We start from the raw sequence: 16,361 nt of genomic DNA, 5'->3' as shown, positions 1-16,361 counted from the left end.
TCAAGGTTTTCTTACAATTTTTTCATGTTTCAATCAGATAACCAATATATCAATTGGTCTACTAAATTATATGTGGCTGTGAATAAATATTTATGGTCTTTCTGCTCTTTTTTTCAGGATTTATATATACTTGTGGTGGAACATTAAAAGGATTGAATGGAACTATAGAAAGCCCAGGCTTCCCATATGGTTATCCAAATGGTGCAAATTGCACATGGGTAATAATAGGAGAAGAACAAAACAGAATTCAGATTGCCTTTCAATCATTTGCTCTTGAAGAAGAATATGATTATTTATCTTTATATGATGGACACCCTCACCCTACAAATTTTAGAACAAGGTACTGCACATGTTAATGTTGTTTTATGCAGTGTGGTCTTGATTATGCTTTCACAAACTTTATGAAATGTATATCCTTTCTGAATCTAATACTTTATTATTTATTAATAATGCATTAATTATGTAGTGCAATCATATGCCAAAGCACTTTACAGATATTATCACTGTCCTCAAAGGGGCTTACAATCTAAATTCCCTATCAGTATGTTTTTGGAGTGTGGAAGGAAACCAGAGAAGCAGGAGCAGTTGTATGAGTATGAGGATTTTCTTATCCCCTGTGAATGGTTTACAGAATATTTCTCCATTATGGCATATGGAGGTTGGTTCTAGGAGAAAGAGGCCCATCTATCACATTTACACTGTTTGTCCTAACAAGGTGCATTGACAAAAGTTCTCATGATAGGACATGGAAAGTACCCAGTCATGCAGATACTTTTATACTAAAGACATATGTTATCTTCTTTTGCAAATTAAAAGCTTTAACAATTTTTAAATCAGCTGCAAACAATAGGAAAGACATATAAAACCCTGATGCAAAGTAACATTTTCAATTGCACAAAGGACCTCTAGAGTTCCTAGATCCCATTATGGCTGCTGCTAATTCTCCACCTATTGTTATAGCCTTTCCAATAAAGTGAATACCCTTCTAATAAAGTGAATAGAGCTGCACACCTATCAACTATTCTGCTCCCCCTTACCAACACTGAGTGGAACCCACAATGAAGGATATTTTTTCACAATCTCGGCCATCAAAAAGTCAAATATCAAAATAATAAAAGCTCCTTAATAAACTAATAGACCATGTTGCCCAGTCAACATAACTAGCTAAATGGTTATGGGATATGCCATAACCAACTATACCAACCATACATACAGCGATTGATTATAGCCTTATGATTCTTCCTTAAGCACATGTAGAAATCCTTCTCAATCTATGTCATTGGGCCTATGTTACCACTTTTGGAGGACATAGGATGGGTATTTTACCTACACCAAACTGTTTCAGGTGTAATGCCCCCGAGGATGACCAGTATCACTGCATGTAGTCTTGCCCACAGATAGTCTTTTTGGACAAAGATTCATGTTTTGTATTTATTCACCTGACCAGTGTCGCCCCTTTTGGTCCTATCTGGGCCATTTTTGGATAGCTGGATGCTGAAACATATCGATGCAATCCTGGTGTAAGGAAACCGTTACACATAGTAGCAGCAACGGGATCCAAAACAATACTTCCCATATGGCCTATTCTGCAAACCCGTCCATGCAAATTGTTTTGAGAAAAACTTGTTTTTTGATGAAGATGGACTGGGTGGTGGCATCTCTTCATAGAAATCATAGAATTCAAGATTTCTTTGACATTTTGGAGAGTTTTAAAGATCTTTTATCTTACCACAATTATAACTCTTTGCAAGATCATTTCAAACCAACTACATGGTTGCAATAAAGGCTGCTGATGGGAGATCCTCTAATAATCCTTCATTGGTTTTCTCCTACAAGTTATGTCTGCAACATGTAGGCACAAAGCCATACATCTCAAGGAAAGTAATCCTCTGCTACTACTATTTTCTTGACATTCACTATAATTTTCCACGATGGGCGAGAGGAGGAGACATGGGCAATTGTTATTGGTGCTCATTTGACACCACTATCAAAGCCGAATTTATTGTTCATTAACCTATTCCATAGTAATTTACAATGTTACATTGACATACATTATACATCTTTATAATCCTAAAATCACTAATAAAACATTATTAAATAAAAAAAATAGTAATGTAACTACTGGGTACTGCTTGTTGTTCAAATGTGAAGAAATGACATACTGACATAGTTCAAGAATATTTGATATTTAATAACCCTTTAAGTATCTAAAAACTTGACAACCAAGGTGATAATTAAGGTAACAAGAAAAGTCAATGAAATTTTACATAAAAAATAAAAAATAAGATTAATATTATAATAATAAATTAGAGGAAATTAATGTTTTTACCTACATGCTCTATGCATATATATTTCTTTCGTCTTTTGTTTTGGATAATAATTTTACTCACCATTTCTTAATCATCCTCATCCTTTTCTTTCTTCTTCCCTTCCTTTGGCCTCTCCAAATTTTTTTTTGTTGATTCTTTATATAAATGTTTTGTTTTATTCCTATAGTCCTTTTGTTTAATTGTTTGTGTATTTTCGTCCTTTTTGACACCTTCTTTTTATTTGGAAATATGAAACAAATCCTCTGTATATTTTTTTTCTTTTCACATGCCGTTACTACAGTATTTTACTTCTATTTTGGATTAAATTATTGGATACTTACTGCACTGTGATAAATTAGTTTTAGCTCTCATATTGTATTTCTCACATCTTAAAGCAAATTACGTGAATGGAAAGATGGTTCAAAAAATTCAGTATATGCAATGAGGTAATGGCAGCTTCTTTTAATTTGTAAATTTTCTTTTAACCAGTGAAGTAGAAATGCTGTGTTCACTGAGTAGCTCATAACTGTGTGCCAAAACTCTAGACATGTACTGACCTTGATATTGATTTTGTACTTGGATTGAGCCGGTTGTCAGCTTAGAGCTGTTTTATATAATTTTAATTGATTGCAATGTTTTTGGCTCCTTTTGCTTCTTGCTCGAACTGTACTCTGTCTGACTTGGGTCTCACTTTCTGGCACACAATCTTTTTGAAAGCTGTAGAAAAAAATAAAGCTTTAGCAATCATTCTGATGCCGTAATCTTCATACTTCAGAGAAAAGCATGATCACATAGTAGTGTGCAAAAGTTTTAGGCAGATGTAGAAAAACTCTCGAAAAATAATATTGCTTTCAAAAATAGAAGTGATAACATGTTTTTATCACTTAAAATGCAATGTGAATGAACAAAACTGAAATCTATATCAAATCAATAAACTATTTAATCTGCCACTAGTGATAAGCAGATTGTTTTTTTTTCTTTCTAAAAATTTGATTTTTGGTGATATCAATCAGATCTCAAAACTGGAAAGAAAGAGAGAGAAGGAGAAAGAGAGAAGAGGGCAAGGGGAGGGAGGTTCTGCTGGGAGATTGAGCCTCCCCTAAGCTCATTTTGGAAAAGGAAGAGAGCTAAGGATCGGAAGAGAGACATTTCATTATGACATGTACTGTATACTCCACTCTCTCTATGGAATCTGGAAATGGAAGTAAAACTGTGCTGTACACAGTACAAGTTCATGGCCCAACTGTACTGCACTGGGAACACTAATCTGTGACCACCACTCTACAAGGTATGTTAGTCCTCTAAATATTACAGCTGCAGGGCATTGTGTGGAAGCCATGCAAAATGACATCAGCCCAATCAATGATATTTCAGCCGTGTGGGAAATGGTGTCAGGCAAGTTTTTATTGTTAATCTCAAAGTGTTCTAATTAGTGTGAAAACACAAATTTCAGGAAGTCTGACCCAAATTGAATTTGCCGCTGGTCGATCCTCTGATGTCCAGTCATATATTTGGAAACATAATTTTTTTAATTCTTCACACACTGACAAGTCATGAGACACTACTAAACCCCTCAGTTCTTTCTCTCTTTCTCTTCTTTTTGTTTGTTTTTTTGGGCAATCACTGTTGACCACCCTTTTATTTCAAAACAGTAAAAAAGCATCAATTATCCTAGGTACACTTGCAAAACAGTTTTTTGAAGGAACTCATCAGGGAGGGTGCTCCTTGGAGAACTAACAAAAGATCCTATGTGGAGGGAGGTTTATGCAAATGCTTCTGTCTCTTCATGTTATTGCAAAGAAGCTTGTACAGGTTGAGATCAGCATTCTTTGGGGGCCATGTTATCACTTCCAGGACTCCATCTCCTTTACCCTGAAGATAGTTCTTGTTGACACTGGCTGTGTATTTAAGTTCATTGTCATGCAGAAGAATAAATTTGAATCAATCACATGAATCCATAATTGTGTTGCATGATCGATAAGTATCAGCCTCAATTTAAGTCATCATTAATCTTGACCAAATCAACTCCATTGGCTGAAATGCTGGAATGAAGGGGGCAGAAGAGGATTGTGACATGGAGAAAAAAATGAGACCTTAGTACTGGAAAGCGGTCTTTGGGTATGCTAGGACATTTGAGTGGTGAATTATTATTTTCTGTCTTTCTGGCCATTTACAATTAAGAAAAATATCAGTTAGCCTCAATTTTGCTGAATTTGAGAGTAGCGAATTGCAATTTTGTAAAATTTGAGGATAATTCAGTTCCAATTGAATATATTCACCCTTCTCTAGTGGTCACACCAAATATCAATTTAATTTACATTTCTCTTTTGTTCATTCACTTTTTATTCTGTTAATGGTTAAAAATAAACTATCAACATTTCTATTTTTGAAAGCTAATTTACTCAGCAGTTTTTTTTCCATACCTGCCTAAAATTTTTGCTGTATTTCTGGAAAAAGGATTGCAAGATTTGAGTACAGGTGAATCTGAGTTGATTTCATGGATCCAGCTGCAAGAATAGAAGGCATGAATCCTTAGATTTTACTTGGGAAACTGATGCAGACATGTCATTTATTTACTGTAAACCTTTTGGATTAGACAAGGTCTCGGCATTTGTAAATCAACATAAATGTACCCAACCAATTTAATATAAATTAATAGATTTAATTAATCAATTTACTTGAGAAATTTCTTCCTGAATATAAACATATAAAAGCTTTAATGTGTTCAGCGAGCTACTCTCTATGAAGAGTCAAAGTCACTTCCTCGAGCACTTTATAGGATCATTGTTGGCTTTTTAAACTTTGGTACATTTCCTACTCTGCCAGAACACAGTATAACTTAATATAGTATAAAATAAAATATTCAAGCATTCTACTATTTGAATGAATGTTTTAGGATCAGATAATCACATACCTTTAATATTAAGATTAAAATAGGCCAAGAATTGATTTTGGAGGGAAGTAGTGTTCGTTGGATAATTAGATATATATTTGGAGAACGTTTCCTATAAAAATATTCCATTGATTTCTTCATCTTTTTCATGAAGCAGCCAAAATAGTGCAGAATCCAGAATATTATTAGCTAGTCCACTGTGACTGTAATATTGTCTTGTTATTGAACAGGTATTTAATCTGTACATTCTGTACAAGTTCTCTGGTATAAATAGGGGTATTATGGTACTCATAGCAAATTTACTGTATATCTAGGCGTTGCACAGTTTCTTTGGTCTGCCTTCTATCTTAAAAGTAGATGTCTCATAAAAGGAAACCTCTTCTAAAAAATCCTCAATCTATTTTCAGAGTTTTGTTTTCTCTTTATCACATTGATTCTTAATACAATACTAGAAATGTGATCCCACAAGTAATAAGAAGAAAATAAGGAAAATACAAAACACAAATGTGGTTATAAATAGGTAAGGGTAACAAGATATAAAATCAAGCATCAATGTCAATAATTAGTAAGTACAGTGGCATGTAAAAGTTTGGGCACCCCTTGTCAAAATTACTGTTATTGTCAAAAGATAAGCAAGTTGAACTTTTTGGTAAACATGAAACCATGGTGGAGTTACGAACTCTGACCTTAACTGAGTCAAGTGAGGCCTGCAGTTTTTTGTATGTTGTTGCGGGGTCTTTTGTGTTCTCTTAGATGAGTCATCACTGCACTCTTGGGCAGGTTCACCACTCTTCCTTGTTTTTTACCATTTGGGGATGATGCTCTCACTGAGGTTTTCTGGAGTCCAAAAGTTATAGAAATGACATTTTACCATTTTCCAAACTAATAGATCTCAATTACTTTGTTTCACATTTGTTCCAGAATTTCTTTGGATCACGGCATGCTGTCTAGCTTTTGAGGATCTTTTGGTACTACTTCACTTTGTCAGGCAGGTTGTGTTTAAGTGATTTCTTGATTGAGATCAGGTGTGGCAGTAATAAAGTCTGGGTGTGGATACAAAATTTGAACTCATCTTCCCAGCGATGTGATAAACCCCAGTTTATTCATGTGTTGAGGGTTGAGGGCAATCACTTTTTCATCAACAGCCCTATAGGTTTGGATCTCTGTTTCCCTTAATAATAAAGACCTTCATTTAAAAAATGCATCTTGTGTTTACTTGTGTTATCATTGTCCAATATTTAAATTTGTTTGGTGATCTGAAACATTTAGGTCAGAAAAACATGCTAATTAATAGGAAATCAGGAAGAGGGCAAACACTTTTTCACACAACTATATATATTTCTTTTATCACAAAGGACCATATTACTACTTAAACAGATATGTCAGAAGAAGTTACAAAAGTCTCTTGAAAAACTGTCCTAACAGAAGAGATGGGATCTAAGGGATAACTTTTATCCTTGTGGAGAGTGACACACCAGGCCTGTCATGTCATGTCAGAGTATGAAGAGACTTAAATGCCATGCATGCTCCTCTGGCAAATTAAATGTGCAAATTGCCTATGTAGGAAGTAAGAAGACTAGAAATTTAGTGCCACCTATTGTAAATATCGACTCTTTGACTAGCCTTGCCATATGACTTTTATCCAAAGTCATATGGCAAGTCTCATTTAACGGTCAATATTGACTTTTAGAATTGCTACTTCCAATGGGTAGCACAAGAGGTTTAGTCTTCTTCCTTTCTGAAGAGGAAATTTGCATAACAAAAAAGATTTTACAGAACATTGAAATGTGATAGCAGCAGACAAGGTAGCAGGAGACAGAGGGCGTCAGGTAGGGTGACTATGCATAATTTATTTTTAGCCACTTTATAGTGCAACAATGAAAGGTTGCCTTAAGTAGAACATGTGATGATCTCTTTATTATATATGAAATCTTCTGCAGTCTCTCCCATATCCTCAAGTTCTATACTTCTCAACATTACAGCACCGTTAGAACCTAATTAAAATACAATATAAATATCCATGACTTTTTCTTTTTTTTTAAAGTAATGTATATTGTCAAAAGTCCCTTGATACCCCCATATTTAATAGTCCTTATTATAATTACAACATTTAGCTTTCACCATTACTTTTACTGAAATAAATTAAAATATACAAAAATTAGCAATGAGCGAATTAGGCAAAATTCTAATTCACGTGTTTGTGTTTTTTCTCCTGGGAAATTCCATTAGCGGAGAAGGTATACTTCACAAATTTAATATCCCTTATTATGCTCTGGGTTCTTTGCAGACCCTAACGTATATTAAATGTAAAATATAAAAACCTAAATAAATGGTTATACTCATCTCACTGATCACCTCTTCAGCCCTTACAATACTCACCTCTGTCCACTCTTCGCTGCATCTGCTGCTCACTTGCCACTCATGCTGGAATCTTTGATCGTCTTCCATTGTGTGGTGTCATGGCCCGCTGGGAGGTCTCTGCACAGTAGAGTGAGAAATCATTGTGTTTTGTTGTGATGTCATGATGCCATTAACCTCACACACACCTGTGCAGAGCTCTCACAAATGCCATGACACAGAAAGTCCAGCACAGTTCAAGAGGATCGAAGATTTCAACTTGAGAGATGGGGAACCATAAGAGGTATCAAGGACTGGATGGGTGGCAGAGAGTAATAGAGGGGCTAGTCAGCAGTGAAGTGAACATAATTAGTGATGAGTGAGTATACTCGTTGCTCATTTTTTTCCGAGCATACTCGGGTGTCCTCGGAGTATTTTGGCGTGCTCGGAGATTTAGTATTTGTCGTCTCATCTGCATGATGTGCGACTTGTAGACAGGCTGAATACATGTGGGGATTCCCTAACAAACAGGCATTCCACACATGTATTCAAGCTGTCTAGCAGTCGCAAATCATGCAGATGAGACAACGAAGACGAAATCTCTAAGCACACCAAAATACTCGGAGGACACCGGAGCATGCTCGGAAAAACCCGAGCAATGAGTATACTCGCTCATCACTAAACATAATGAGTTTTTGTGGCCATTATGGCTCAGACAAATGTCAGTCTGCTGAATCCAAGCAGAAGCAAATAGCAAAAAATCTGTTTATTGAAGAATGCAGATTTTTGCAACATTTAAGTAGAATTCATTTTCATTTATTCTCTCATCTCCAATAAGAAGTTATTTTACTCACTAGAACTTTAAAAATCAAGTCCAAATATATAATTAAGTAAAAGCCTTTTGAGAAATAGACTATTTCAAGAGTAATTTACAATATCTATTTTTTCTAATTCTCTGATTTTAAATAATGGTTAACTAACTACTACCACAATTTAGAACATTTTTTTTCTAGTCTTCTTTTTGAAATAGGCCATTCATACAAAAATCCTTAGAAATGTTAATGACGGGTCCCTTTGAACTTTCGAATGATCAAATGAGAAATTCAGCGACTATTGTCAAGTCCAATAATATGTACACAAAACTAACTAATTTTCCTTATTCTTGAAACTCCAATTACCAGGAGTGTGAATCACTCATTGCATTTAATTGCTCTCATTATACGACCCTTGTTCCATGGGAATGTGGGATCTTGGTACCCGCTGAAATTAAGTCTTCTTGGTCTAAACAAAAGCATAATGTTCTGCACTTGCTTGTTTGTAACACTAAATTGAAAAAAACCTTACCATGCGTTTCATGTCAATGAATAATGAGCATTAACAATTATTCTAAATACTACCGATAATATTAACTAATACAATGAATGAAATATTTCATGTCTCTATGTTATCTGTATTAAATTGCTATGTTACCTGTTTTGGAAAGAGACCATCATTTTTTTAATTTAGATTACTGTAGACGTAAGGGCCTGTCACACTAAGCGATATCGGTAGCAATATCGCTATAACGTCACTGGTTTTGTGACGTTATAGCGATATTGTTAGCGATATTGCTTTGTGTGATACTTACCTCCGACGGCTCCCCCGCTGGTTATTGCTGATCGCGTGAGAACGTCCTGGACCGTTTCTCATCGTCAGCTCCCTGCTGGGGCTTCCTGCTGTGGAGACAAGCGACGTGTGGACGCGGGCGGGAGGACATCTTCATTGCCTCGTCTGACAGATAAGTAGCGACCGCCGACCGCTGCGATGTCGCTGGTGAGATCTGCCTGTGTGGCAGCTCACTAGCGACCACTTAGCGATGCACCAGTGATCCAGACCGCGTCATATCGCTGGTTGGGATCACTGGTGCATCGCTAAGTGTGACAGTACTTTTACACTGCCGGAACATCAACTTGCATAATATGAACTTAAATTTAATTAAAAATAATATAGGAGGTATATTAAAACACTGAGTTAGCTAGGATTTTTAACCACTTAAGATCTGATTCAGAATTTTTATCCACTTATATGAAAAAATAAGATACATTTTCATTACTGCTTTTTTGGTCAGCATGTCTATTTTTACCTTCACTGTTACTTCAGTGATTTAAAATTGCAATGAGTCTCCTACCCTTTACAATATTACTGTGGCATGTAAAATTTTGGACACCCCTGGTCAAAATTACTGTTATTGTGAAAAGTTTAACAAGTTGAAGATGAAATGATCTCTAAAAGGGCTAAAGCTAAAGATAACACATTCCTTTTGCATTATAGGCAACATATATATATATATATATATTCATCTTTTACATTTTAAAAATTAAAAAAAGGAAAATGGGCCAATGCAAAAGTTTGAGCACACTGCATGGTTAGTATTGTGAGGCAGTAAGGGAAATCATATTTGAGGTTCATTATGTCATGATGCACACAGAAGTGTATTAAAGGGAACCTGTCACCTCTTTTGGCTGCTATAAGATGCGTCCACTGCCTTTCAGGGCTTATCTACAGCATTCTATAATGCTGTAGATAAGCCTCCAGTCCAACATGCAAGATAAGAACAATAAGTTTTATTATACTCACCCGGGGGGGCAGTCCAGTGTGGTCCAGTGTGATGGGTGTTACAGGTCCATGTCCGGCGCCTCTCATCTTCTTGCGATGCCGTCCTCCTGCTTGCATCATTGCTCCCGCCATTGTGCTCCTGTGCAGGCGCACTTCTGTGCCCTGTTAGGAGCAGAGCAAAGTACTGCATTTCGCAGGCACCGGGAAATGTCAGAGAGGTCCAGCGCCTCTGCACTGCAGCACTTTGCTCTGCCCTCAATAGGGCAGAGAAGTACGCCTGTGCAGAAGCGTGATGTCGGAGAGCAATGAAGAAGCAGGAGCGTGGTGTCACAAGAAGATGGGAGGTGCCGGACCCGGACCTGCGACACCCATCGGACAGCCCTCCCCAAAAGAGTATGATAAAACTTATTTTTCCAATCTTTCAGGTCAGACCAGAGGCTTATCTACAGCATTATAGAATGCTGTAGATAAGCCCTGAAAGGCGGTGGCCAAAAGAGGTGACAGGTTCCCTTTAAACCCATTGGAGTGCATTTCAATTACAGCCAGAGCTGTGGTTACAATGAAAAATAAAAGACATTTGGAAAAAGTCACATTTCAGGGATCTATCTACAACATCTGGATAAGTAAAGCTGTCAATAAAAATGAGACTTAAAAAAGACAAAAAATGGTGGAAAACAGAAGAAGAATAAGGTTGAAGTAACTAGAAAGGAAAAATTCATACCAGAAAAATGGAGAAACACTGATGATTTGGGGCCTTAGTGTCTTTTTTTCATCTGATGGAAATAAATGTTAAATTATATTAAATATTAATATCTGAATAAATGAGGCTATTATTAAATACTGTTATGAGCACATACAAGTATCAACATTAGAGATGACTTAACCTTTTGAAGGGCAAATTAGCCAGGGTTAGCAACATTTTTGCCAAAATATCAACTTGAGACAAATTTATTTGTGGCATATCTCAAGCAGTCAAATTGCCTTGGAATGATGTGTAGAACATTTTACAATTACCCAACACTGTATACCATTTATTTTCTTGTTGATACAGCCTTAGGGAAAATAAAAAGTGAGTCAAAACGGAAGCTGTTCGAATTTGGAGAGACCAGTGAATTTCGGGAAATTCAACTTGATTTTGATGCGCCACTGATTGATCTGATCACATATAATCAGCACAATTAACTCAACTATTTCTTTTTTTTTTTTAAATTCTTAGGCTATTTTATCAAGGAACAGCAGCCATACCGACTAATGACTTCTTGCCTATTGAGCTGATTAAGTTGCTGTCAGTCTTCCACTTAGAATTCTTAATAAAGAAAAATGCTGACTTGTCACAACTTCTGCCTTTCAAACTACCTTTCTATCTTGGAAAACTAACCACTGATCAGGAGCCAGGATATGAATATCTCAAATTGAGGACACTTGCTCTTGAAATAGGAGTCTGTGCAGTATTAAATTATCAGTGAAGCTGCATTTGTAGTAGTTTAAAGCTTTAACCTAGGTATTACTTATTCATTTAAGAAATCATGAGGTGAAATAAATTATATAGAATTATTCTGTTCGGCTTCTAATACCAGTTTCAGACAATCATATTGCAGCCACATTTTACCGGCTTTTTCCAATGACACAAAAATTACTTATTGGTCTGCAAAAGAAAATGAATAAATTGCACTATTATACTTCGATTTTGGAAACTGCTTTGAGGTGAATATGGAGTCTGGCAACTCCTAATAAGACTTTCACATGCAGTCTTATATTTCTAACCACCTAGATTAGCAAGTCTCTAGGAATGCTTTAGTGTTCATCCTTTCACCCCTATGCAAGAATATGTTTTAACTGCAAAGTTTCCTGTGTTGCACTCAAGAAGGAGCTTAAAGTCAACGGAGTAAGTCTAACCCAAACGAAGTAACCAACGACAAAGTCTTAGGCAGTTGAATAGCCAAGGCCAAAGCTACTGTCATGCCAGTTATGCCGGCTATGCTGCTTGCGCTGCATGATCCCCATTGTCATGCCTGTCATGCCTCATTGTCCCCAGGTCCGGGTCCCTGCTGGCGCCCAGCGGGTCTCGCAGTGTGCACACGCACCTCATGACTGTTATGCTGCAAGATGCCTGGAGCAGTGTGCATGCGCATCGAACCATCATGCCTGCCATGTCTGGTATGCCACATGACTCCTGGAGCAGTGTGCACGTGCACTGAACTATCATGCCCGTTATGTCTTATGCAGCAAGAGCCCCGGAAGCAGTGTGCACATGCACCTCATGACTGTTGTGCTGCAAGATGCCTGGAGCAGTGTGCACACGCGCCTCATCTCATGGCTGCCTGCCATTGCCAGTGCGCATGTGCGTTTTACCTCATGGTTACACGCCATTGCTGTGTGACTAGCCGTCTCTGCTCTGCCTGCAACAATCCTCTCTGTGTTCCTGGACTCCCTGATCATGTGACCTTCTCTATGTCCAGCAGTCTCTGATCCAGCCATCCTTCCTATGGTCCTGGACTCCCTGATCATGTGACCCTCTCTATATCCAGCAGTATCTGATCCAGCAATCCTTCCTACGGTCCTGGACTCCCTGATCATGTGACCTACTCTATGGTCCAGCCCAGTCTGCCTCAGCTATCCTCTCTATGATCCTGGAGGATCTGAACCGAAAGTTCTCCCTTGGTCCTGACCCAGAAGTGCAGGTGCTATTGCCCTATATCAGACCGCCCCTTCCTATGGTCGGGGCCTGAGTATCGTGTTGCTTCCCTGCATTGCAGCTGGTCTGCTTGGTTGCTCCCTGTATTCTGTGCCCCTGCACTTTGCCCTGTTGTGCGTCTCTGCACATGCTCTGTGCTCTTGTCCTTTGCCATGTCTTGTATCATCTTTTGTGCCATGTTTGTCCTTGTTATCCTTAGACTTGTAGTACTTCCTCTGTTCTCTGCCTTAGTCTGTTTGGCTATGTCTTGCCTAAGCTCTTCTATGCCTTGTTGTTCATCCTATGTTTCTTGTCTAGTCTCAAGGCTCTGCCTTGACCCGGCTCTGGGCTTCAGCCTACGCTCAGCTGCTAGACCCTGCCCTATGGTGCTCTCTAGCACATTCCCTGACTAGTCTCAAGGCTCTGCCTTGACACGGCTCTGGGCTTCGGCCTACGCTCCGCTGCTAGTTCTTTGTCTCTGTACCCAGCTCTGGGCTCTAGTGTACGCTGCGCTTCTCTTCTCTTGTACCCGTCTCTGTGCTACTGCCTACGTTCTGCTCACTGTCCTGAACCCTGACACTGGCGTGCCCTCTGCACGCGCAGGACCTTGTCTTGAACTCTGCGTTTTGCCTCTGTTTTTCATGTGCCCTTGCACCTCTCGCACTAGGCTTTGCCGTGCCGTCTCGCACGGGTCTCTGTCCTGTACCTTTGCCTAGCCCTGACTTGTGGCTGCGTGCCCTCTTGCACATGCCTGGTCATCCCGTGCCCACCTGTTTGTGCCTCAGCCGTGCCACTCTAGTCATGCCTGCCTGCCTGCGCCTCCAGCCGGTACCACCTGCCGGTGCCCCAGTCATGTTTTCCGTGCTCCCTTGCACTCACGCTGTTTCTCGCACTGTGCATTTTTGTGCTACTCTTGCACAAGTCTTTCACTTTCCTTGCTCTGTCCTGAACATTGTCTCTCTGTCGTGTTCTGAGTTCCATGACCTGTCTTGAATCTTTGTCTTTCTTGTACCTTGCTCTGTGCTCTGCTCTTTGTTTTGAACCCTGAACCTGGTGTGCCCCTCTGCACATGCAAGACATCTGTCCTGAACTTCAAAGCCCAATGTGCTCTCTAGCATGTGTGGGACCTGCCGCTAACCATTTATCCTGGCATGCCTCCTAGCACAGCCAGGACCATTCTTTGTACCATGCCCCTGGCGTGCATCTAGCACATGCAGGAACTTGAATCTTGAATCCTGGTGGCTTCCTTAGCGTGCCCAGGACCTTGAACCTTGAACCCTGGCATGTCTCCTATACACACACCATGCCTAGTGTGTTGAACCCTGCCTTGCACCTTGCCTTGGACCCTGGCGTGTCCCTAGCATGCACCCTGCCTTGCCTTGAACCCTGGTTTGCCTGCCGGATTCTCGGAGCCTGACGATCGCTACCAGAGATTGTAAGCCTGATGACTGCGCCCTGATGTTCGGAGCTGATGTCCGCAGCCTGATGCCCTGATCCTGTCGATCGTTGCCTGCTGTCCGGAGTCCGACGTCATCGTGCCTTTGCCTGTGCCCAGGCATGCCATCTAGCACGTACCATACCAAGGACTTTGGCGTGCCCTCGCACGCACCTTGCTGTGTTTTCCCTGTGTTTTCACGTCTTGCTCCTGATGTTACCCTGAAGTTTTCCTTAATGAAGATACCTTGAACTCACGTCTAGTCTTGTTTCCTGCACATCCCTGGTTGTCAGACACTCACATTGTGTCTTCCTTGAGCCGGCTGTCTGGTCCCAGCAGTCGTGGTGACTCACCCCCTTGGTCTTGCCCCTGACACTCCCTGTATAGGGGGTAGTTCCTCACAAGGTCAGCTCGCCCTCGGAGGGTGGGTGCCACGATCCAGAGGGTCCACTCTAAAGAAAAGTCGACTCAACTGAAGCTGACTCATCACAGTTACAGGCAAAGAACCAGTGAGAAAATCAACGGACTTAAGATATTGCAGTTAAGAGTAAAATCCAAGCATGATTCCGAGAGTCAGACAGGGTCTTTACGTCCCAGTTTCCCAACCAGACCTCCAAGTAGCTTACTTGGGGCCTTATTTTTAAATATCCATGCCCTCTTCTTTACTTCTGTGTGGCATGAAAAGTAATCTTCCTCCATTTTTACTCTGCATCAGGATTTCAGTGGCTGAGTGCAGTTAAAAGTGGAGTGCCACAGGGATCAGTGTTGGCCCCTATTCTTTTAAATATATTCATTAATAATCTTGTAGGTAAAATTTCAATATATCCAGATGATACAAAACTTTGCAGGGTAATCTGGGTCAGTGTTGGACCTACTTCTTTTCAGTATATTCATTAATGATCTTATAGAGTAGAATTTCAATATTTGCAGATGACACTAAACTCTGCAGGATAATCAATGCAGATGAGGATAATTGAATGCTATAGAGAGATTTATATAAGCTGGAGGCTAGGGCTGAGAAATGGCAAATGAAGTTTAATTTAGATACATTTAAGGTTATGCAATTGGGCAGTGGAAATATTATGTATAATTATGTACTAAACCCTTAGGCTATGTTCCCATTGTCAGTTTTTATTTTGCAGATTTTATGTACAATTTCTGCAACTATTAATTAAATTAAGTCACTTTATTTTTTCATTGCATTTTTAAGTGCATTTTTTACATGCGTTTTAATTGCTTTTTTATGCAATGTTTTTTTTTGTCACTTGTTGGTGTATCATGTTTTAAATAAGCTGTATTATATTTAATATTTCCTGGTATTTTGCTTTCATAAAACCTAATTGATACAGTCTTTTATTAATTACTTGTATTTTTGATGAGTTTCCACAGCTGAAACAGACTAAAAACATATGGGTGGTTTTTACCTTTTTACTTTCCCATCTAATGCCAGTCTAGTGGTAAAATTCACAAAATAAACTCAGTGTATCCGCAAGAGAAATTGTCATGTTGAGGATTTAGTTTAGATTAGTTTATGCTGCATAAAAAAGCACAATGGGCACAAGATTTCTATAATTTCCATCCACTTTTCTGGGAGTGTAAGGCGTTGCATTTTTGACACTGCAAAAATATGCAGAATCAAAAACTCACCAAAAACTGATCTTAAACATGCAGGTCTGCCCTCAGGAATTTCAGGACCCCATACTGGCAATATTTTCAGGTTCCCTTGATACTCCACCTCCACCCCTCAAATTTTCTACAGTCTCACTTCTCACTTTTGGAACAACTCCACTTCTGCACCAGGTCCTCACCAATCACACATTAACAGTTACCACTGAATACCATATCACATACATACAGTAGCCATCAGATTTTATTTTGGTCAAAATATTTTTTAAGCCTACCTTCATGAGAGTGCCAACTCTGTAAGGATTAAAGCCCTGTAGACTGGAAGTACCCATGCTATGAGGAATAATGTCCTATACACTGGCAGGACTAATGTTTTGTAGACTGGCACTTGTCAGGCTCTCTGGACCATTGCCCTGTACACTGGCAGTGCCCATGCTGTCAGGACTAATGCCCTTTAAACTGGCACTGGATAGATCATCAGTCTGCCCTACA

The 16,361-nt window shown here is 39.1% G+C and overlaps 1 protein-coding gene across 8 annotated transcripts in view; it reads left to right on the top strand.

Annotated features, from left to right (window-relative positions):
* CSMD3 (CUB and Sushi multiple domains 3) overlaps positions 1–16,361 on the top strand; it is a 1,871,449-nt gene that overhangs the window by 212,007 nt on the left and 1,643,081 nt on the right. For all 8 annotated transcript variants that reach the window (XM_073590214.1, XM_073590213.1, XM_073590210.1 and 5 more), the window contains exon 2: positions 118–340. In XM_073590214.1, coding sequence (XP_073446315.1) covers positions 118–340 — 223 coding nt within the window. The remainder of the gene's footprint in view (positions 1–117; positions 341–16,361) is intronic.

The sequence above is a fragment of the Dendrobates tinctorius genome, unplaced genomic scaffold, assembly GCF_039654945.1.
Source record: "Dendrobates tinctorius isolate UK_male_01 unplaced genomic scaffold, ASM3965494v1 ptg000116l, whole genome shotgun sequence".
NCBI lineage: Eukaryota > Metazoa > Chordata > Amphibia > Anura > Dendrobatidae > Dendrobates > Dendrobates tinctorius.
The sequence above is the reverse complement of the archived record's forward strand: the minus strand, read 5'-3'. Positions and strand labels throughout refer to the sequence as shown.